This window comes from Micropterus salmoides, unplaced genomic scaffold, assembly GCF_014851395.1.
Source record: "Micropterus salmoides isolate LMB-PRFRI ecotype aquatic unplaced genomic scaffold, ASM1485139v1 Ms_hic_scaffold_22, whole genome shotgun sequence".
Classification (NCBI taxonomy): Eukaryota; Metazoa; Chordata; class Actinopteri; order Centrarchiformes; family Centrarchidae; genus Micropterus; species Micropterus salmoides.
Window position 1 is genome coordinate 4,804,291 of NW_024041373.1, and position 25,558 is coordinate 4,829,848.

The following is a 25,558-nucleotide window of genomic DNA, read 5'->3' on the forward strand; positions in this document are numbered from 1 at the left end:
GGTTATAGCGTACTGGTATTTGTACCGTGATGGCACGGTTCCGTCAGGTTGGTCTGTCTAATGCTGGACCCAGTTCAGCACACAGATCCAAGAGCACAACTCTAAGGAATCTAAATCGATGCATTAGACAGTCATCATCATTGACCAAGAAATCTTCATGGAGAGGATATTATTAAAAACTACTGACGCTCTCTTCTGCAATTATTGAATGCTATTTGATGTTATCCCAGATTTTTACAATGATGATAATTCTTTCCGTTAGCTGAGTTAAAGTCTGAAAAGGACTAAAGCTAAATTCACGTAACATCAGGGAAAGGCGAGCCTGCACCCTGCCGCCCGACGTTGTCTTGGCTTTAGGCTGGCAGGTCCACAACGTACCATGAGTGCCCGTGGTGTGGTATACACTCCGGCCCTCCCCTCTACGTTCCAGGGGGCTGATGAAACATTTAGCAGACATTGATTTGAGATTTGAGATTTGAGTTGGCAGTTGGCTCATATCTTTTACAATTGAAAGGTGCAATATGGATATATAAATATCACTAGCGCGAGCACAAATAACACTGCTGGTCGAATGTTTAAATGATAAAGTGATAACATGTGATATGAAGTAAAATTAAATATGTGAGAGGCATCATTATCTATTCCTCTCACATTCCATTTTTTTTATATTAAACATCCACATAGGCTACATGATCAAACTTTTAGTGTGTATCAACGGACATAATTAGGTTTTCCATAGGCTACTTCATGCATGGTAACTGGAGTAGAAACGTTATTTTTGAAACATTTGGTGAGTTTTGGCACTCAGATAAAGGTTTGCAGAGGGTCCACAAATCCTCATGATAGTTCAAGAGTTTGCGCGACGGCCCGCACATTCTCACGTCAAGTTCGTTTATGTACATCCCACGTGTGCGTGAAAACCAGCATACGTAACCATTTTGTGTGTAGGCAGCGTTTATACATGAGGCCCCAGTCAGGCAAACCTGAGCTGGAACACCTACGTCACAGTATACTGCTAACTACCAACATGTCATGTGTATGTCAGTCAGAGTGCTAAAATAGTTAGAAATGGTCACACATAAACACTCAGATACTTAATTTTTGAAAAAGTATAATCAAACTACAATGCAGTCCCATAAAATAGAGCAGTGTGTGTGTGTGTGTGTGTGTGTGCATAAAAATTAAAGCCCTCACCTTCAACTCTCCCTGGCTCAGCTTCCCCTGTAAGAAATTAGTGTAGCTGATATTTCCTTGGTAGGACAGTTCAGTTTTGGCAACTTGTGAAATTAAGTTGATAAATGTTTGCCCTATTCCTTGCACTGTAGTCGGAGGACAAATCTTCTGTGCAGCATTCAAGGATATCATTGATGATATTGGTTTTAAGTCCAGTAGTCTGGTAGAGGCCCAGGCTGATAAGAAGGGCAGCAAGAGGAAGTGGAGGATGATGATGCTGGTATTAAAGAACTACAGACAATTAGAAACACATGAGAAAGTGTTATTTCAGAGCATATATATATAAGGACATTTTTTAAGACACAGATCAGTAAATTTCTTTTATTCTAAAAAAAAAAAGCCTTAACATCCAGAAAGGTATCCAGTAAACCTGCTTCGTAGAACAGGCCACTGACGATAGTGAAAATGCCCCAATTTGTTGTTGCCAAAGACCATAAAAGGAATGTTTTTCTTGTTTTTCCTTTTAGCGATTCTGTGATTAGCTAACGCAGGCTGATATCAACAAATCCTTTAATGTTTAGTTGACGTTCCCATTTACAGATGACAAGGTGAGGCTCCACATATATGCTGAATAACTGATATCTAAACTCTGTACTTTTCAAACACTCAGTACCGTGTACTAGAGACCTGCGCGGGACTGTTTTCTTGATCCCACTCCCGTTGATTTTGTGACCATTACCGCCTGCTCCCGCAACATGTGCGTTACTCTACCGCTCACACCCGCTAACATTGTGACATGCAGAGTAAAAAAGGACATAAATGTTTGGGCTATGCTAAACGTTCAGAAAACCCAACGTAAATCATTGCATTCATTTTTGTCAGTAAGATTCAAATGTAAGAGTCAAATTTCAGACTTGCCTTGCTTTGGTCTTGTATTGTATAAGCCCGTGTGACGGAAGCCAGCGAAGCTGTGCAGTGAGTAAACCTCACTCCCCGACACCTTAAGACACGCACTGGCGACCAGCGCCTTTGGCCACGGGCTTTGGCCTACTTGTCAGTGTGTCCGCCTCCCGTATCCGAGGTCACCGGTTGGAGTTAGGCTCTTGCAGTGCATTCTCGGGAGCAGCCCCATACACTCACTTTCAACTTCGTTTGTTGACTCCATCTTATCAGCACTACTGCGGGACCCGCAGTATATTTATATTTAAGTTAAAACCGCCCGCTCCCGCGCGATTTGTGTTAGCTCCCGTGAGATCCCAATCCCAATGCATCTCTCTACCGTGTACCACTGGCCCCTAGCAGGCCCTCTCTTGCCTCTCACAAGCCTGAAGCATGCAAGTGTGTTAAGTTGAGCACATCATTTACATACTTAGCTCTTGTGGACAGTTATTTGCTGCTGCTATAGCACACAAAGATGTTCATTTCCCAAGCAATGTGTTTCCATTCACAGTCCCGGTAGCTTATTAAGTTGAATGAAAAAGCTGTTTTTAGGCACAATCTCCTTTTCGCCCATTTGTTTAAAGTATTTTTTCCAGATTTGAGTTGTAGTTAACAGCTAAGCTAACAGCTGGAAATTCAAATAAGAATGATTGGTTGTCTCCGGGTTGTTATGAGAGGACATTATTATAAGGTTGAAGCTTTCCCAACTTTCATCAATAACAAATCAGTAAATAAACTAAATTTCTATATCCTATTCGAATTTTAATGCCTTGAAATCAAAATAGATATAAATAATATATTTTATTTGATCAAACTCAATCTTATATTCAAAATGTGGCAGCACAGCAAATATCAAATTAAACAGTTTACATAACTTTGACACTGAACTCAGAAGATATTGCGCCACAAGTAGTAAATGAAGTAGTGATGGGAAAAGTCACTCTTTTCAAAGACTCGCGTCACCAAATATCGTTCATTAAAATGAACTAATCTTTTTTTGTGTCATTTTGTTCATTTGGTTCATTTTAACTAGGCTGGTTATTGCGGCGCTGCAGTCTTCTAGTGGGCGATTTAAAAAAAAACATTACAGTTCTCAAACACAGAAGGCTTGCTCTAATTGACAAAGTATAATGCACAAATTCACCTCTTGATCTTCTATATCATGGTTCTGTAAAGCCGCATGGAGCCACAACCAAATTCAAACCATGTAAAAACCACAGAAATATGTTGTCAATATTCGATTAAGCCACTACTCCGGTTATATCTGTCCATTTTCACAATCTTTCCTGAGTATACTACCAGACCAGCCACACACATATATATATATATATATATATATATATTATAATTACTATCACTATATCTCTAAGGCTACTGTATGAATGAGCACTTAACGTCTATCCATGAGTAAAATCTATATACTGTATTAACATCAGATTTACAGGGAATATATTGAAGTAATAAGCTTGACAGACTAGATAAATAAAACACACTCTTATTAAAATTTAACAAATGTAATAATAATCTCAAACACTGCAGGTAGTTCACCAGTCAGGAACTGTGAAACAACAGCACGGCTTTGTCGATAAATAAAAAGTAAAAGTTAAGTTGCGTTCTCTGGTGGACCGGATCAGCTGTTAGCTGTAAACAAACCACAGGGCTAACGCTAACATTGATATGTGGCTGTGTTTTAATGGTTTAATGTCCGGGTTGGTTTGTTTTGGAGAGGAGACGACCTCTGTGGTAATTCAGCTCCCGGTAGAACCCTGTCAGGGCTCTGAAGTGGAGCGGACCCAGAACAACTCTCATCAGCTGTGGGCTGTAAACACTAGCAGGACTAAAGTTACGGTGCGGCTGTGTTTAAACTATAACTTAGCACAACATCACTGCGCTGTAATAATGTTATGCTTTATAAAATGTCACATAATTAACAAAATAGCTATATAATGTCAGTCCAGTGACTGTTACCTGACAGCAGACTAGTTCATTCCTGCTCCACAGTAGCCGAGATGTCACGTGAAAAATTAACGACTCAAACCCAGAGACCCACAGTTATGAGTCCTGAACTAATCAATTCTGTTTCCTGTGCTGACGGAGCCCATGCAGCTTCTGTGTAACGACTGAACGTAAGAGTCCAAGACTATTCACGCATGCGTGAAAATGACGAATCATTCATTGAGACAACCCGTTCCTCCTGAGTCACATACAAGATTAGGTCAAATGAACGAAATGTTCTTTGAACGACACAACACTAAAATGAAGCAGTTCATAAACAGTGACCAGTAGCAAAGTTACAAGGAGTCAAAAGGTGGATGAAATGCTGCCAAGTTTTAAGTTTTCTCTGTGGCTGACACATTAAACCAAAGTTTCTCCAGATGTAGGTTTTCTTAGCCACAAGTAAAAATGAAAACCCTTTCAGATTTCATGGATTCTAGCAGCACCACACCAGTTCAAAGGGTCTAAATAGAGCAGTTAGTGGGGCTACAGTGAAATCACTGCACAACAAACAAACAAAGACCTCAACAAAGTGATCAAAAGTCAGACAGACAGACAGATTGGCAAAACAATGGTAGCAATGCAAGTGTTATACTGGATTGTAGTGTTGAAAAGGTGGCTAAGCCCCAAGGTGAACCTTTCAATTCCAACTCTACTCTCACAGCTATGGTGATGAGTTTAGTCTTCTGACAGAAAGACTGAGATCGAAATGTGTTTCCTTCACAGAATGTTTGGGCTCACCCTTAGAAACATGGTCAGGAGCTCAGACGTTCAGAAGCAACTGCTGCCCTTTTGTATTGCAAAGAGCCAGTTGAGGTGGTTTGGGCATCTGGTCAGGATGTATCCTGGAGCCCTCCCTCTGGAGATTGTCTGTGCACATCCAACTGGGAGAAGACCACTGGGCAGACTGAGAACATGCAGCAGGAATTACATATTGCACATTCTGCCTTAGGAGCCCCCAGAAAGAGCCAGAGGATGTGGCTAGGAAGAGGGCCATCTGGACTTCCTTTCTTAGCCTGCTGCCACCTCAACCTGGACTCTGTTATGTCCCTGAAAGTAGATAAATAGAATGATGGATGATTACAATTTATGACATAACTGATTAGACAATGATGCTCATATTTCAGTTTTAAAACCTACCATTCAAGTTCAGGCTTGAGGCTCTGCTGAGGTTCACTGGGTTCATAACAGTACACCAGAGTATGTCTCAAGGGGAAGAAGACTGGGAAGACTAGAGTGTAGAGGTTGGTGGTGGGTTGTGCTTGTGGTCTGACAAGTGAAGGACACCCTCACACACGCACATATATATATATATATATATATATATATATATATATATATATATATATATAGCTTGATATACACAGCTCATTCATCAATTCTGACTCACCGATCTGTTCATGTGGAAATTAGGAAAATCAGTCATTGCCAGTCCTATCCTATTATGTATGACTTCTCTCTTGCCGTCACTGTTCTCTTTTTCTCACAGCTGAGGATTGAAGCTGTTTGTTGTTGCCATATTTAGGTCCAAGCTTCCATAGACTTTCACACAATTCAGCATCACTGACTAAAATATACCCTGAAACAATCTATCTTTACAATAATAAACACACTGTTTTGTGTGTAGTTTTGCGTAATTTCCTTTGTCACTTTTCACGTTTGAATTTTTTTAAGACTATAGCTCTAGTTCTGCCTTATCAGTTCTTTTTTTATAATCCACCGAGTGTCTGACAATGTTACAGGAGTGCCATGCTAAATCAGTGGAGATGTACGGAGCTGCTGGAGTCAGGATTTGGTTAGCCTAGCTAGCTAAGCATGAAGACTGGAGCCCTGGGGGAAACAGCTTGGCTGGCTTTGTCCTGAGGGAAAAGATGTGCCTATCAGCAGTGCTAAATTGATTAACATGTTGTATCTTGTTTTTTTGATCCGTACATAAACATAAATGTGAAAAGGGCCATTTGTGGTTGTAGGTTGAATTACGTGCTGTAACTACATATTGGTGAGAGGAGTTTGCTGGAGCAGCTAGCGGTTTTCAGTCCAGAAAGCAGCTGCTTTCAGCAAGAAGAAGGTTTAAAAGAAAAACATTACAAAGCCCTTAATAAATATGGTGTATTCAGAATTCCATGTGAAATGTTAAACAATTTCTGACTATTTCATGACTTCTGTTGTGGTCATGTAACACAAATGAACGAACCTAATCAAACTCAGGATTGACAAACTCTGACCGTCTACACTGGTGTTAAACGGTACTACAACGGTGGATACGATGTTGGTTAGCTTAGTCGGTGTTAACTTAATTGGAGTTGGTTTTTTTACAACAGCGCATGCTCCGTATTTCTCCAGAAGAATGGACGTTGATTGTGTCAGGATATGATGAATGTAAAGACACGTTAACGGCTAAATCTAATATTGTGGCGGCTGACAAAATATGTAATATGATTAAGATGTAAAGGTACAACTGCACACAAGGTCCATTGTAATAGGAAAAAACGAAGCCAGCGGAGAGGGGTAATAATCCAAGACAAAAATTTTTCCAAGATTGATCTACAAGTAAACAACTTGAATATTCTCTGACATTACAGTCACACATTTATGACATTTATACAAGGCTTCAACATCACACACACACACACACACACACACACACACACACACACACACATCTGCCGTGTAGCCTATTATGCATGCAGTGGAAAGTTATATTAGACTTTCCAATCGGGTTCAGCAGTGAGGAAATACTCGTGAGTTTAGCCCACAATCACTATCATGCACCTTAGAGACTTTGCCGTGGATTGGGCGTATTCAGAAGAAAACACCAGTGATTTGTGACTTTAATTTCAGGGAATTTCCGATTTTTCCGATTCTATTAAATTTGACACTTTCATGTAGAGTCTAGATTTTTTTCTCGGTTTATTAACCCCCACCCTGGCTCTGTATTTTTTGGACACGTAAAATAGTCAATCTAAACACATAGGAAAATTCAATTACAGCCTACAGATGGGCTACATCTAAGAAACTGTCCCATTAATTAATTAAGATCTCCTCTCTAAAATTACAGAGGTTGCAGGGCTCGCTGTACGAATGTAAATAACTTATTTCAGCTGCAACCGCAGTGGAACAAGGATGAAACCTAAATTTATTTTATCAAGTGGTGTATTAATATCCTACTTCTAATCATTAACACTGAGTACAGATGGTGTGGAGTCCACGTATACATAACCTGCTTGGAGCAGTTTAGAGATGCAGCGTAAACTGCCATGGCAACAGACCTCGGTTAACACCTATCCACCTGTGGTAGTATGGGTTAATCAGGAAGTTACACCCAACGTCACAAAGTTACTCCTGAAGTTACCTGGATAAGCCCCGCTTCGTAGTACAGGCCACTGTAGATAGTGGTAAAAACAAAACATGCTCCCTTTGCCTGTCTGAATATAGATTCTACCACCACTCACCCCCTATAACACCATATGCCAGTGTGTATACACTGTACTTGCTCTTGTGTAAACATATATACACAAAAGCTTGTTTGCACATTAATGCCCACTTTGTGAACACATGAAAACATTCGCGACTGAATATTATGATAGGTTTTTACCAGAATATGTTTTTATGACTAGTAAATATATAATACTAGAAATTAATATCTTATACACACAGTAATACATATGATCACATTACAGTAAAGGCGTTCTCATGCCCTGTACATAGTTGCATAACCTAAACAGAGCTATTTAAGACATTACAGGGTCATAGCAGAGCTATTTACAAGGCTATTACTTTCTGTTTATTTATACCATGGCAGGGAGCCTATATATGAATGGGATAAAAATATGCCTGGTTGACAAATGGCTCTTCCTCCATGTCTATCATCTCCTTTCTGTGGCCCTGCACTCTTCTTGTATCCTACATTGGACAACCCTGGGGAAGGGTTATATATATGTGCAAAGCTACAGAATATCACTGGTCAGCCATTGTTTTAGCAGTTGGAACCTTGAATGGGTGAATGTTGACATGTAGTGTTATGTCCCGCAATGCACGAATCCAGGTGGCACAGGTAAAGACTATATATTGCAAATGCAGACAAACACACAGGCAGAGGTACAATTGGGGCGGCTGTGGCTCAAGAGGTCAAGCGGGTTGTCGGAAGTTCAGTCCCCGACTCCTCCAGGGTGTCCACAATAGTCAAAACGGCAAATTGCCCAAATTGCCCACAATGGCTGTTCTATCGGTATATGAATGTGTGTGAATATTAGTTTCTGTTCAAGTACTTTGGCTCGTGTGTGAATGGGTGAATGTGATGTAGTGTAAAAGCGCTTTGAGTGTTCAGAAGACAGGAAGGCGCTATACAAATACAGACCATTACTTTTACAAAAACGCTAGGCAGTTTACTATGGTCGGAAGATAGCTGGGTCTGCAGGGAAACTAACACGGAGAAAACGCTGTCACAGGGAACAAGTAGATTCAGTCTGTAGTAAACAGGGCTGACTGTATAAAGTTATTGACCTAATTTAGAACATAAAGGATGTAAACGCAGTATATGTCTATGCAGAACGTGGGCTTTCACTGTGTATTTAATATTAGAGGATGTAAAGGGATGCATGGTGGTTCTGATTACTAACAGCTGACCAAGCACTGATGAGCACACAGATATTTTCATGCCTACTTTTATTTTTACCACCAGCCCATGCTGGAATCTGGGAACTCAAGCAGACTTACTGTTTTTGCTATGCTCATAAAAGTAATACAAAAACATATAAACCAGTCCACATACTTTTGACCATGTAGTGTAATTGGCCCGAACGTTTTCTGCCTGGAAAACATGAATGATTTTGATGTGTAAGGGTATTTGTTATGATCATTTTCTCGTGGTCATTTTCTATCAATTTAAAAAAAAACAAAAAAAAAACAACTATATTATTATTCATATTATTCATTATTTTACAACTGATTATGTTCTTCTTTCCCTGCAGGATTCGGCCCATGCACCCAGGTCAGAGCCAGCAGTATGTTATAAAGCCCAAATACTACCACACACACACACACAGACGCATGTCCAGTCCCATCCTGAGAGGCCGATCCCCCTTACAGTGGGGCACAGCCCTATCCATGGTGAGTAAGTCTCCCTACAGATCAGCTTTTTATTTTCATTTGGGTATGTTAATGATGTTCTTGAAGAGGGAACATTTCAGAAAACTGTGCTTTGGAAAAGATCTTGGAATGCATTGTACTGGCTTCCAGACAGCCATTGGTTTCCATTTATGTCAGTATGGTCAGAAAATGAACTTTAAGCTACTTGAGGTCCATCACAGTGAACATAATAAGTGCTCTTATTATTGCCAAAGCTTACTGGGCCTTAAAGATGAAACAGTCTGAAAATTTCACATCATGATTACAATGAAGTGATCACAGTCATCAGTATAGGCTGTATTGTTAAAATGTGCTGATACACACATGGAAACCATTTCACCAAGTTTCATATTGAAAACCACAAATACAATTAGCAGCACGTTTTTTTTGCATAGACAATAAAATAAAAACAGCCAATATCTTATGTAAACCATGACAGCCATATCAAAATGATTAAGCATTAAAATTAAATGTTATGAATTTATAAAGTATAATGCAATGGCCCCATGCTTAAGAAGACAGTGACAGTAACTGCAATGAGCTCAACATTTGATATAAATACAGAGTAGTCTTCTACAGGAGTCTGTAATAATGTTATGACTACTGCTAGCAAGTCAGACAGACAAACCATGACATGTTCCCTCATTCGGAAGTCCACATATCACGTAGTGCATTAAATGTTAACATCCTGCATTCGCTAGCCGCTGCCATTCAAGGTTCCCTCAGCACTTCTATAAAAACCAAAATACAACCACATGAGGACTAGGCTGAAAACGCTGTCACTGCCTTTCGCAATATTTTAATTGTCCCAGTACAAAGCCACGCTGAATGCTGCGTCTGGGAGACTGTTTGGGAGACTGCTAACTTTGGTTGATACTGGACTCTGTTTACTGTTTTTCAAAGCACGGTAATTGATTAAGGTTTTAATCATAATCATAATTCAAATTTGTAATGGTAATACTAACCCTTTTTACCGTGGTTTATGATGAAACTTACAGGGTAAGTTCCAGTGACTAGTGAACAGAGACTGCAGCTCTGCAGCTTCTCAACATAAAAGCGGAGCTACTGTGTTAACCCACCAAAAATACACACACTGACACACACACAAAACACAACTGCTGGCCTGAGCAATGCTAGACAGATAGCGAACAAAAATTCCAGAAAACCATATGTAAGGCTGACTGAGGCTTTACTGATGGTCGTTTCTGTAAAACTAAACAAAATAATAGAGCCCAACAGATATGACACTTTTAAGTCTGATACCAATTTCGATATTTGAGTATTTTAACATCTGATAGCTGATAAATCGGCCGATATTCTTCTCCCCTTATTTTAAGAAACATATAACATAAACAAAGACTATTCCTAACCTTTGTTATGTTGAGACTCACCAAGATACCATGACGTAATGCGGTTTAAAAATAAACTTGTATTGTTAGAAAAAGTACAACAAAATATTAAAGTTTTGATAAATAAGAGTCAAATGTATAAAACTACAGAACACATTTTTAAAATATCTGATTTATTATAAATTATGGAGTACTACTACTAATAAACATTAAATAGTATATGTATTGTGGGGGCCAGCGAAACTATAAAAAATAACAATATAGTACTACTAAAACTAATAATACTATATATCATCTCTCATGTCATTGCTATAATGGTAAACAGGGCTCTCCTACATAGCAAATATTATTTATATATATATTTTGTCATGCAGTAGTTATTACCTTACATATTGAATTAATCTAACACTACATGACCGTCTACAACGAGGACCTGCAACTGTGTGTTAGATACTTGTTCAGCTCACGTTTAATCATTTCTGACACGCCGACTGTAACTAGAGACACTACAGTGGAATCACTCTTTAATGTTAGCGCTCCTCCACTGATAAACAGGGCATTAGCTTTGTGGCTAATTTAGCAACAGGCAGCGTTATCTGCTGTTGGCGATGTTAGAAAATATTTAGAAGTCATAGATAAGAGAGAAATGAAGGGACCGGCCCCTAGAACTGCCAAACTGTTTCAAAACTAAATCTACAATCACGTCTGTCAGCAGCGTAGCCTCCAACACTAGGTTACCATAACATTAAGCCGATAATTACTCCAAAACGATAAATCGGTCGGCTCTACAAAATACAATACAAAGCAAATATCAGTATACAGCAAATATAGCACATATCCATAGAGTATGAACTAAAGAGTTAGTTTAATTTTCTCACACTGTTCTCACAGACATATCTTCTCCAAGGCTCGACCGAAAGGAGAGAACTGTGTCGCATGCAAATGGTATGAAAATTAAACACTACTGTCGACGTCCACTGGGGGTCAGTAATGTCAATAAAACAGGACGCATGACTACTGGCAATCCTTGACAATTGATTTGACTGTGTAAATCCTTTGTAAAACACAGCGAATGAGTTGGTTAGCAGAATGAAACAAAACCAAACTGGCATGCCAGTCCTTCTCCCCACAGCGTTTAAGCAGCCTCTCGGTGCAGATTCAGTCCTTGTCAAAGCACGGCCTGAACAGCTCTGCGGATATGCACCCATACTCAGTAGCAGAGAATACAGAATTTAAGCACGTGCTTAAAAATATGCACAAAGTGCTTGCGCACTGCTATAATGTGTCTTCATCGTTGCATGTTAGTCAGTTCATTCTTGTAAAAATGAAAACAAGCTACAGTTGCTCAGTCAGATTACTGACATTTGTGCTATTTGTTTATGCTATTTATTTTTTTGAATACAGCATGCCAGTATTTGAGCGCCTTAAATGTTACAGTAAGAATTATGGCCAATGAGCCACTGTTGAACATTTATAACGTAAATATCTCAAAACATATGATGAAATGCTATTTTCAAAATATATTTGTTTCTCCTGCAGTATTTAACACGTACTGAACCATGACCCCAAAACCCAGGTACATACCAAACCATGAATTTTGGGTACCGTTACACCCCTGATATAAAGGAATCATTTCAAAACCAATGCCTGCAAGAAAGGAAACACATAAAAGAAAAACTTCAATTCTTCAAAAACAGCATTCTTCGAAAAGTTGTGAGCTTTAATTTGAATGAAATAATTTGTAGTTAGTAGGAGATTTCTCGTCAGGTTAAAAGCTGTCTCACAAGACTGTTGACAGTTTTAACACAGTCTCATCCCACACATCAATATTCCCACGCAGTAAAATACAAATGTATAAGTGATAAGCTCGAATCGCAGAGCGAATCCACTCAATCCAGCTGATACGAAACAAAAGCAATTAAAAATTAATTAAATTAATTAAAAGCATTATAAAAATGGTAAACAGAAATAAACTATATTCAATGGAGCAGTGCTATGAATCTGAGTTTAAGAGTTTTGAGTCTGATAGCTTGGGGGGAAAAGCTGCTCTGCAGTCTGGTGGTGCGGCAGCAGAAACTTCTATATGTCTTCCCAGAAGGCAGCAGGGTGAACAGGCTGTGGCTGGGTGGGTACTGTCCTTTAGTATCCTTTGGGCTCTGCAGACACCTCACCTCACCGATATCACTGATGTTCAGGAGATGGGTACCAATGATCTTCTGAGCAGTTTGAATCCCCCCCTGCAGAGCCCTGCCAGGAACCTGAAACTGTTCACCTGCTCCACCTCAGCTCCACTGATGGAGACAGGAGTGTGTCTTCATCTCTTTTTTCCTGAAATCAACGATCAGCTCCTTAGTTTTGCTGACGTTGAGCAGTAGCTTGTTCTCTGAGCACCAGTCAAGTTGAGGGTTTCTGTCGTGGGCGTACAGCGTGAACAGGAGGGGGCTGAGCACACGGCCCTGGGGGGCTCCGGTGTTGAGCACTAGAGTGGAGGAGGTGAGTCCACCAATCCGAACTGTCTGGGGTCTGTTTGTGAGGAGGTCCAGTATCCAGCTGCAGAGTGTTGTGTTTAAACCCAGAGTGCTGAGTTTGCTGATCAGCTTCATGGGGAGATTGTGTTGAACGCTGAGCTGAAATCCACAAACAGCATTCTGACGTAGGTGTTGTTTTTCTCAAGGTGTGTGAGGGCTGAGTGGAGGGCAGTGGAGATGGCATCCTCTGTGGATCTGTTGGTTCTGAAAGCAAAGTGCTGAGGGTCCAGGCTGGCTGGGATGTTGTTCTTTATGTGCTGAAGAACCAGTTCCTCAAAGCACTTCATCAGAAAGGGGGTGAGAGCCACAGGGCGGCAGTCGTTCAGACCGGACACTGCAGACTTTTTAGGTCCAGGATTGATGGTGGCTGTCTTGAAGCAGGTGGGAACCCTCTCCTGAGACAGTGAGATGTTGAAAATGTCAGTAATAACATCAACTAGCTGATTGGCTCTGGTTTTTAGTACACGGCCCTGGATGTTATCAGGCCCAGCTGATTTACTCATATTCACTCTCAGCAGGACTCTCCTCACATCTGCTGTGGATACTGACAGGGGCCGGTGAAATCCACCTTTGCACCGTTCAGCAGCTGGGAGGTTATTAGGAAGCAGAATGAAATACTTTAATATTATATTGAGGGGAGATCTAACTCCTGACCTAACACTACTTTAATTTCAGTACCTTGTAGCATCAACTCCAAATATCACAGAAAAAGTATTCACTGAATTTAACAAAAAGTGCATTGAATTACAATCTCTATCTCTTTAACTTGTATTAGTGTCCTCTCTGAATCCTGGAAGTAGCCTGTTTTATAACCCAGAAGAATGTGAAAACACAATGTTTGATCAAACATATTAATTATGTGAACATAGGTAAACTCTTAGGGCAGCTTACTCTGAAATTAATTTACTTTTATTCATTTAGCTGACACTTTTATCCATTATCATGATAGTCTACCCATCAGTTGTTGAAAGATTTCACTAAAAGCCATAAATGTCAACCTGCTGCTGATGCTAAAGAAAAAAAAATCAAGGGAATCCCTAATGTCGGTAGGTTTCTTTCTCTCGGGGACCATGAATGTTTGTATCAAATTTTATGGCAATCCATGCAATACTATATACTATACTACTATATGTATTTATACTATATTTTAAGTGGTGGACCAACTGACTAACAAACTGACATTGCAATGCTGCTAGTGTGGCTAAATAAAGAAGGGAGAGAAAACTTCTTATGCCTCTTATTTTAATGGGGGTTGAATAGTGGGAATAGAGATCCCAGTATTTTTTCACTTAAAATGACAGTTTACAGTTCAGCTGTGTGGCAAAATGATTTTTAGAGGAGTGTAGTGAAGAGCAAAGCCTGCAAATAAACTATGCACACAATTCAGCAAGTGGTTCATTCAGATATGAAGACCTCCATCCAAAATCAGAGCATTAGGGCAGTTTGCAGAGTGAGAGTCAGCAGGTGAAGCATCAAGTTCAGGCACCAGCTGCTTGAATGTTTCAACAAAATGTCGAAGTATAATGCTCCTTTTCTGCAAACCATTGAAACAACAGGCCAAAATGGCTGCATGTGACATATTTTCCTTCCTTGCCACTCAACAATATCCTCAGGTCAGCACTAATGCATTAAGATGGTGAAAGGCTCCCATATAACCACTCAAATAGACAGCAGGGGTACAGCCAAATAGACAAGCATAACACATCTCCGACTGAACTGTTGCCCGTTGAGTTGCATTGTGGGTGCCAGGTTGACACGGAAGAAAAATTTGTGGAATAAAAAGAAAGCATCTCTGGTTGTGCTGCATCCTTTTTAAACTGTTAAATGTAAATCTGATAATGTTATAGGAGTGCAATGCTAAATCTGTAGAGTATTATTTTAAGAAGATACGATTCTGTATGGTTAGCACTGTGTTTGTCAAAGAGCACTTTTATGAAAAATTGTTGCTGTACTAAAATACTACCACCTAATTAATGAACATGAGTAACATGAAACAGATAATTCAGATGTCATTTTATAATTATCATTAGTTACGTTTCCAAAGTCAAACTTTGGTTGTGGCAAGACATCCTGGGAATTTCAGTAAAAGTGAGATATACTGTATAGCCAAGAAGTAATCCTTTTTTAAATCATGGGAAAACCTTCAGCCCCAATTTATACACTTTCCACACATATGCACAAAAAACACATCACATGTGCTCTAACACTGAGGATAGGGAGAGAATGTGGAACTTGCAGATGGGCAGGAACAGGATTTGTTCAAATTGCAGCTCCAGCAGTAATGGCATGAAGACTTAAGCATTGCCTGCTGGTTGGGCTGTCGAAAATGAATTATTAGTCTCATTTTCTGAGGGCAATTTCAGACAAAGGCAGGGAGTGTAAGAGTTAGGATGGAAGAGATGGAATAATATAACTATGTCATCTGGGGGAGAACCCCTCAATTTTCTGAAACAAGTGCCTGAATAGATATGAACTGGGGGAGGCTCTCTATAACAGAGCCTCTGGATACCTGTTATTTACCCCACATTTAAGTCTCTCTGCTACTCAACAGCTTTGCCACAGAAGACACATTGTCTCCCATTTATAGTTTAAAGTTGAACTCAGTGCTAAATGGCTGCTGACAAAGAAAAGCATGAATAGACCGCTGCCAGAGACCCAGAGGGTGACACTCTATTACTTACGTCCTTGTGCGTTATATAGACAAATGCCTAATACACCATATTTCCCAACACCTTCGACTATATAAGGCTTGGGTTCCTATGACGGGTCCCATTGGCTTGTGGAATTCACATTTTTATGAGACACTTCATTTCTGAGCTGCCCAAACCAAGTTTTTTGGACCAACTTTGGCTGGCAGTCAAACGCTTATAGACCTGACAGATCAACAACAGCTATAATTCACCAGCTCTTGGTTGGTTATTGTGGCTTGTCATAAATTCAAGGCCGAACTCAAACGTCAGACTCGGCAGTATGTATCTATGAATAAGTCAATATTTTCAGAGAATCTGTAGACTGCAGTTTAAGTGGTTGTGCCTCTGGCCACAACTAGACCGACTGACTTAGGGATATTAATGGAGAGGTCAGCAGACAGAACAGAGTTGATGCTTAGCTTTGCAGCACTGCAAACTCAAGCAGACCCAACCCCAGTTTCAAAATAATCTCCTCAGCTCAGTTTAATTTCAGCTAGCAGTTTGTAAATGCCAGAGACATGGCCAGACATCAAAGGTAGAGGGGGAAATGGGACACAGACACACAGAGGGGAGAAAGCAGCCACCAAAATGTCAAAACAATTCATATTCAATACATTTGTGGAGGATCCTGAGAGAAATGACTTTTGTATGGCTTCCAAATAAATTTGGCAAGGCCTTGTCTTATTTCAGTTTAAATGCTTGCCGTATTTGAAACATCGTTCATCGACCAGATTGTGGCCTTAGATGGTCTGAGTGTTCATATATTGAACCTGTGCAGCTTTCCAAATTGTGATACCAGAGTACTCACCATCGTTTCAACACAAGCCCACTCCACTGGCTTCACACACACCAAACTTAAACATGGAATGTTGAGATAATGTGGACTATAATAAATAATTGGAGAGCCGCACCTCCAGCATGGCTGCTGTTGTTATACATATTCACAAAATATACTGTAAACGATCCCAAACATGAACTGTCAGTTGCACATGCTTCAGCTACCAGCCTGATATCTGCCGTTTAGTCGACTCCTGTAGCTTCACCTCTCGAGATAATTACCTGGTCAACAAACACAAAGTGTGCAATGTCATTTTTCACTCTGTCCCACTCCTAGATGTGACTGTTAAATTCACTATGACAGTCAGGACCAGCTAACCACCTGGAGTTAATAGACAAGCCTACCTGTCCCCTCTGCGGTGTGTGTGTGTGTGTAAATGCAAATGTAAATGCTCCGTACTTGTATAGCGCCTTTCTAGTCTTTTCGACCACTCAAAGCGCTTTTACACTACATCTGCATTCACCAGTCATACACATTCATACACTGAGCCTAAGTGCTCAAACAGAAACTGACATTCACACGCATTCATACACTGAGCCTAAGTGCTCAAACGGAAACTGACATTCAGACGCATTCATACACTGAGCCTAAGTGCTCAAACGGAAACTAACATTCAGACGCATTCATACACTGAGCCTAAGTGCTCAAACGGAAACTGACATTCACACGCATTCATACACTGAGCCTAAGTGCTCAAACGGAAACTGACATTCACACGCATTCATACACTGAGCCTAAGTGCTCAAACGGAAACTGACATTCACACGCATTCATACACTGAGCCTAAGTGCTCAAACGGAAACTGACATTCACACGCATTCATACACTGAGCCTAAGTGCTCAAACGGAAACTGACATTCACACGCATTCATACACTGAGCCTAAGTGCTCAAACGGAAACTGACATTCACACGCATTCACACACTGAGCCTAAGTGCTCAAACGGAAACTGACATTCACACGCATTCACACACTGAGCCTAAGTGCTCAAATGGAAACTGACATTCACACGCATTCATACACTGAGCCTAAGTGCTCAAACGGAAACTGACATTCACACACATTCATACACTGAGCCTAGGTGCTCAAACGGAAACTAACATTCACACGCATTCATACACTGAGCCTAAGTGCTCAAACGGAAACTGACATTCACACGCATTCATACACTGAGCCTAAGTGCTCAAACGGAAACTAACATTCACACACTGAGCCTAAGTGCTCAAACGGAAACTGACATTCACACGCATTCATACACTGAGCCTAAGTGCTCAAACGGAAACTGACATTCACACGCATTCATACACTGAGCCTAAGTGCTCAAACGGAAACTAACATTCACACGCATTCATACACTGAGCCTAGGTGCTCAAACGGAAACTGACATTCACACGCATTCATACACTGAGCCTAAGTGCTCAAACGGAAACTAACATTCATACACTGAGCCTAAGTGCTCAAACGGAAACTGACATTCACACGCATCCATACACTGAGCCTAAGTGCTCAAACGGAAACTAACATTCACACACTGAGCCTAAGTGCTCAAACGGAAACTGACATTCACACGCATTCATACACTGAGCCTAGGTGCTCAAACGGAAACTGACATTCACACGCATTCATACACTGAGCCTAAGTGCTCTAACGGAAACTGACATTCACACGCATTCATACACTGAGCCTAAGTGCTCAAACGGAAACTGACATTCACACGCATTCGTACACTGAGCCTAAGTGCTCAAACGGAAACTAACATTCACACTCATTCATACGCTGGCGGAACAGCCGCCAGGGGCAAATCGGTGTTCAGTATCTTGCCCAAGGACACTTCGACACACAACCAAGGATTAAACCGCCGACCTTCCGATTAACGGCTAACCCGCTCTATCTCCTGAGCCACAGCCACAGCTGTGTGTGTGTGTGTGTGTGTGTGTGTGTGTGTGTTTGTGTATGTAGTGTATTCATTCATGTTTACAGGACTGTCGTGACTCAAGACAGCTCATGTAGCTTCAAACGTGCGCTGAGTACACATTTTTCACACAGTGAAAAAACATTCACGTCAATCGAATTAATTTGAATCGTCCAGTACAAGCATAAACCTACAGCTGAATACCCTGTTTTGTTTTCATCTTTTGCTTCTAGTTTGGGAGATGATTTGAATAGATGTGTTAGTGTCATAGCTTAGTAAATCTGCATATTTTTGTGAACCAGGAATTGGATTCAAAATGGAACCAGTTACTGGAGACCCAATTCTAGATACATTTAAGATCATGCATCAGTGGCACACTATACATTCCTTAGCATTATTCCTTCTCCGTGTGGAAATTGATGAATTTCTGATTTTAGTATCTCCCAATGAAACCAAGACACTGGCAGACAGCAATGCACACTATCACTTGAAAATTGTACACATTGGGGCTAAGTTCACTGATAACAGCTACATAGTAATAATGACAAACTGTGTCCCAGTGCACCAAGGCCCCCATAACCCTCACCCAATCTGTCACCCTCAACATTTCTTCAACCCTTTTTAAAGAGATCAATATGATCTGTCATTTCAATCAATCAATTTCAATTTTTGAAGGTACAATTGGTATTTTTTACCTACCCTACCCATTGTGTACCACTTACAGAAATTAGTATGTCTACAAATATCACTCAAGGTCTCTCTGTTTAATTAATGGGAATACCATGGCTGGTTTTTGCCCAGCATACAGTCAACGCTACACTTTGTGAAAGTAGGAGACGTGTTTGCTCATCTAAAACAGGAAGCCCACAGCCTTTCTGTCAGCCCTGTCCCACGCGACAGACAGTCTGTCAGCAACTGGCTTTGGTGCCACATCTGGGAAAGTTATTCCCCGTCTCCCCTTAGCTATCCCTCAGCTCCCCCACACCGCAAAAACACCCTCAGAAAAATGTTATTAGTCTTGGTCCTGACTGAAGGTTTGGGCAGAGGATCACCTTGCCATCACTGCAATGACCAAAGAAGAATGTCATGATGGTGTACAATCAGAGAATGTCTGGCACAGCTTCTCCTAGTTCTATGGTGCGTAGAGAACAGAGATAGTCTGCTGTAGTATGATGTAGGGAAAACACAGCAGTTTCCAGGATCTCTCCACCAGTACGATGTAGTTAAAGTGTGGCTCAGTTTTGGGGAAATAAAATCATTGATTACAAGAATTTCAGAGTCAGGTATATCAATATGCCCTTTCTCTCTAGCGATAGATAAGCCACAAATTAACTTAAGCGGTTCAATCCCCAGCTCCTCCAGGCTGCATGTTGTCACAAGGCGGCTCTTACCAGTGACAAAAAGGAGGTGAGACACAACAGGTTTGCATGCCAATGATATGATTTATTTTAAAAGTAAAAGAAGGGTCAAATTATCACCAATAATGTGTGGTGTGGCAAAGTCTGACTATCAGTTGTATCAGCAACATGAGTGAGATGTGTATGTGTGTTGTCAGGATTAACCAAAGAAGAAACACAAGCCAAACCCGGTAGGATCGCCTAGGAGAGAGAACAAAAGACTGATCAGTCCTGGCTAAATAAGCTCTGAAGGTAGAGCTGCACAGCTGATTGCCCAGCCCAGGAAGGAAGCAGGAAGGGGGGTTATCCGTAACATTGTCGAAGTGTCCTTGGGCAAGATACTGAACCCCGAATTGCGCCTGGTGGCTGTTCCGCCAGTGTATGAATGTGTCTGAATGTTAGTTTCCGTTTGAGCACTTAGGCTCAGTGTATGAATGTGTCTGAATGTTAGTTTCCGTTTGAGCACTTAGGCTCAGTGTATGAATGTGTCTGAATGTTAGTTTCCGTTTGAGCACTTAGGCTCAGTGTATGAATGTGTCTGAATGTTAGTTTCCGTTTGAGCACTTAGGCTCAGTGTATGAATGTGTGTGACTGGTGAATGCAGATGTAGTGTAAAAGCGCTTTGAGTGGTTGAAAAGACTAGAAAGGCGCTATACAAGTACAGATCATTTACAGCGATCAACAATTGATGACTGAATGAGGATCATTTTGTACTGGATGATGCAGTGAATGATTATCAAGTGTTTTAATTTGGAGGAACACAGCAGACAGTGGATAACACTTTAATATTGACCAATGAAATCACTTAATTTTCCATTCAACAGCTGAAAGGTTATTATTAAGCAGAGTGAAATACTTCATGATATCATGATTATATTGAAGGGAGATCCAAACCCTGACCTAACGCTAAATTACTTTTAGTACTTTGTATCATCAACTCCAAATATCTGAGTTTCACCTGGTGGTTCAGATGGTTTTTGGAGTACTACTTTTAAGCCTCGAGTTTGGAATTTTGTCCGTCGCCATCTTGTTTTTTTTTTGGAACCAGAAGTGACCATATTTGGACGAGAGGCTAGAGCTAGCTAGCTTGGTTAGCAAAAAATGGGCTGTTTTGCATAACGTGCATTGGCGCGTGAGACCTCGCTTTGGACTCATTATCACTTTTTCAGGATGATGACTGAATCAAATACCGAATTATTAATGATTTTAACAAGTTATTAACAAGTTTTTGATATTATTGTGGACAAATTAAGTGTTAATAAATCGAGTTATAAAAAATATCTTTAAAATAATTAGTAATTCATCATCATCAGTCATTAGATCAGTTGACTAAGTCTGTCTTAGTCTAAACTAAGTCTAGACTAAGTCAGTCTTACCTAAAAATCAAGCTAGCAAGGGAGAGGAACTAATGAGTATTGTCCTTAAAATGTGTTCTTGGTCAACCCTTAACTTCAAAGTCACTGAATCTGCCTGCGTCGCGTTACGGCTGCGCCGCAGTTGACGGAGGTAATCGTGGCCATTCTAGTCAATGTGCGTCCCTGAAGTCTCCCAGACGCGTCTCTCTGCTCCGCTCCACACAGAATAAGTAGCTACTCTATTTTTGACGGAAGCGTCAAGCAGCACAGAGCTGATCGAACCAGGCAGGAAGTAAAACACTCAATTTTCAAAATAAAACACCCTCTGACTCCCGATCATAATACAACACTAAACACTGTTAAAACAGACAAAAAAGAAACCATTTAACGACGTATCCTACTTAATCATAGATGAAGCACAAAAATGAAGCACTGATTACCAAATCAACAAACATGTCAGCAAAATCAGGAAGGCAAAATGCTCTGATTCTGAAACGCGACACAGACGGACTCAGTGGAATTAGAGTTAGACTAAGACATAGGTGTCTGTACTGCACACACTTTACCTCTGAGGCCTCTTCACTTTTATTTCCTTGCATGGCTCACATAAACCCCCTGCAGTCCAATGAAAAGCATCAGTAAGAATGAAATTTACCCCCTGACTTCAGTATTTACACTATCATTCCTCCGTGCTGAAATCTCTCCAGCCTCTCTGTAGCCTGGATGAATCAAGTTGATTGATGTCTATGTTGTGTCTGAGATGCTCTCCTGAGTCCCTTTCCATATGCTTGATACAACCAAAGAAGTCTGCCCGCAACGTGCGCATACTTACAGAGACAAAGAAGTTTCAGAGGAGTTAGAAATGTTTTATCATCGCTAGGGCCAGAGACCTACTGCTCAAAGACTTGTCAGAGTAGTTTTCACATGCTAGGATTGGTGTGACTGGTGTGATTGTTAGGATTGTGTAGAATTCAGAACTGTTTGAAAAGCTGAAAACTATACTGGTCCACAATTTCCGTGTGAAGAGAATTTGAAGTGGTTTTTGAGGCATATTCCTGGCCTGTAGTGCACATATCTATGCCATCTGTCAACATCCACATTTAAACTGACTGATTTAAACTGCCATGACCGCTATTTTTCGCGGACCTTAAAGAGCCCATGTGTAGTTTTCAGTTCAGGTTTGAGATTGAACTAATGAGCGAGCCAAAACAGAGACAGACATACCGGAGACAGCAACACACAAATGCTGGAAACTCAGGTAAACTCCCACTTAGTTTGTCTCCCTGTGACTTTCTTCAGAGTACATACACTCACCTAAAGGATTATTAGGAACCCCATACTAATACTGTGTTTGACCCCCTTTCGCCTTCAGAACTGCCTTAATTCTACGTGGCATTGATTCAACAAGGTGCTGAAAGCATTCTTTAGAAATGTTGGCCCATATTGATGGATAGCATCTTGCAGTTGATGGAGATTTGTGGGATGCACATCCAGGGCACGAAGCTCCCGTTCCACCACATCCCAAAGATGCTCTATTGGGTTGAGATCTGGTGACTGTGGGGGCCATTTTAGTACAGTGAACTCATTGTCATGTTCAAGAAACCAATTTGAAATGATTGGAGCTTTGTGACATGGTGCGTTATCCTGCTGGAAGTAGCCATCAGAGGATGGGTACATGGTGGCCATAAAGGGATGGACATGGTCAGAAACAATGCTCAGGTAGGCCGTGGCATTTAAACCATGCCCAATTGGCACTAAGGGGCCTAAAGTGTGCCAAGAAAACATCCCCCACACCATTACACCACCAGCAGCAGCCTGCACAGTGGTAACAAGGCATGATGGATCCATGTTCTCATTCTGTTTACGCCAAATTCTGACTCTACCATCTGAATGTCTCAACAGAAATCGAGACTCATCAGACCAGGCAACATTTTTCCAGTCTTCAACTGTCCAATTTTGGTGAGCTCTTGCAAATTGTAGCCTCTTTTTCCTATTTGTAGTGGAGATGAGTGGTACCCGGTGGGGTCTTCTGCTGTTGTAGCCCATCCGCCTCAAGGTTGTGCGTGTTGTGGCTTCACAAATGCTTTGCTGCATACCTCGGTTGTAACGAGTGGTTATTTCAGTCAAAGTTGCTCTTCTATCAGCTTGAATCGGTCGGCCCATTCTCCTCTGACCTCTAGCATCAACGAGGCATTTTCGCCCACAGGACTGCCGCATACTGGATGTTTTTCCCTTTTCACACCATTCTTTGTAAACCCTAGAAATGGTTGTGCGTGAAAATCCCAGTAACTGAGCAGATTGTGAAATACTCAGACCGGCCCGTCTGGCACCAACAACCATGCCACGCTCAAAATTGCTTAAATCACCTTTCTTTCCCATTCTGACATTCAGTTTGGAGTTCAGGAGATTGTCTTGACCAGGACCACACCCCTAAATGCATTGAAGTAACTGCCATGTGATTGGTTGATTAGATAATTGCATTAATGAGAAATTGAACAGGTGTTCCTAATAATCCTTTAGGTGAGTGTATATATATATAAACGTATTATTTTGTTTATTTTTTGTTGTTACGGAAGCACAGAATGTAAGTGCATGTCGGTGGTCAGCTTGCCACTGGCTATCGTCTTTGCTGTATTTTTTTTATTTACAGAACAGCACATCAAGCAGTTGGTGTCAGAGCTAGTCCTTTGAAGTTGGTGTGTCAACCCTATTTTCAGAAATGTCTGGATCTGAAACATGTCATTCAGGGCTTAGTCTTGGAACAAGGTAGGATTAGGTGAAAAGAGAGATGGTCTTTTCATAGTTTTCAGTCACGTGACATGTGCAGTGACCTGGAGGGCAAAACAACAGACCAACATAGCGGCTCACACCGTGACTCCACCGTAGAGACACCGCGGGTGTAGTACAAACCTTGTCAGCGAAATTTGAGGGCAAAAAAATAACAACAAAAATCAGTATTCAAAAACAAAATAATTGTTCAATAATCGTAATTGAGGTGAAATTTTCAATCAATTGTGATTTTGATTTTAGGTAAAATCGTCCAGGCCTAGTCTTTAGGTTTAGGGTCAGGGTTAACTCAATTAAAAACCTGTGATTCAATGTTATTTAAATCAGCAATTTCGTTGTCACTTAATATAATAGAAATTATAAGACAGTTTACAAAATCACAAATGTTAATAAAACTTCAACAGCATCAGTAACCATTAAACACTTTAATTTAGTTGTTGTCTAATGTAGGCCTTCCGATCATTCTCTCAGTCAATTTGTAGGTAAACAGTTTCCAGTTGGTTATTTTTAACCTCAGTGATCTTTTAAAGAAGCGAGAGACTGTGAACTCAGGCTGTCCATTCAGAGTTACCTTGCCACTCTGTTTTCTTTCTTATTTCTTTTTAGAAATAATCTACGCACCTAAGGGAACTGGGCAAACCATGTTTAGACTTCAAATCTTGGACGTCCATATATGGTCCTGGCAGCATGTCTAAAACCACCTTTCCATTGGCATTTGCTTGTAACCACTACATCATATTAGGTCCCTCTTTAATAGTTCATTTTTGCACCTATTAGCAAATGTTTAGGTAGCCCGGGACGTCTTACCCAGTGGTTTTCCCTGCCTCTCAGGTTTAGAAAACATTCCTCCGGGTGCTTGGCTTTACGCCATGCGTCTGCACTCTGGTGTGAACAGCTGACAACCACAGACAAAGCACTGAGCACTGGAGACAGAGGTTTGGACCTGACACAGGGATGCCAAGAACCGCACAGGGAAGAGATATTAAAAGATTGGGAGAAGTGAATTAAGTTTAAAGAAAAAAGCTAAATGTACCTAAAGAAATGTAAGATTGTTGTACAGTAGTTAGAAAGATTAAATGTGTCAGGTACTTTGAGATGTGATGCAGTGTCTCTGTCAAAGTTATGACTCATATCCTCTTCCTGTCAGTCTGTACTGAGGGCTGGGTTTTATTAGGGTGGGGAAGAACTTGGCGAATGTGGAGAAAGGTAGATAAGCTTTTGTATTACAGTACTTCTAAAGGTTACTACTTCCTGATCTTGGTGTGAAAAGATATTTAGATCTCTTTTTCTTTGCTTTAGGTGCTAAATTTCCTAAGCATATTTTGCTAAACCTCAACAATAATAACTAAGAAGAAAGAAAGAAAGGATAAGGAGAAAACCAGAGAGGAACGCAGGCACAGGACCTGAAGGTGGCATGCTTGCTGTTTGTCTGTTTCGGAATAAAGCTTGGTAAGCTGATATGCCAATA

The 25,558-nt window shown here is 40.7% G+C and overlaps 1 protein-coding gene across 1 annotated transcript in view; it reads left to right on the forward strand.

Annotated features, from left to right (window-relative positions):
• ltbp1 (latent transforming growth factor beta binding protein 1) overlaps positions 1-25,558 on the forward strand; it is a 156,976-nt gene that overhangs the window by 42,991 nt on the left and 88,427 nt on the right. The window contains 2 exon segments of the mRNA XM_038737681.1: positions 9,078-9,136; positions 9,139-9,216. Of these exon segments, the coding sequence (XP_038593609.1) occupies positions 9,078-9,136; positions 9,139-9,216 (137 nt within the window).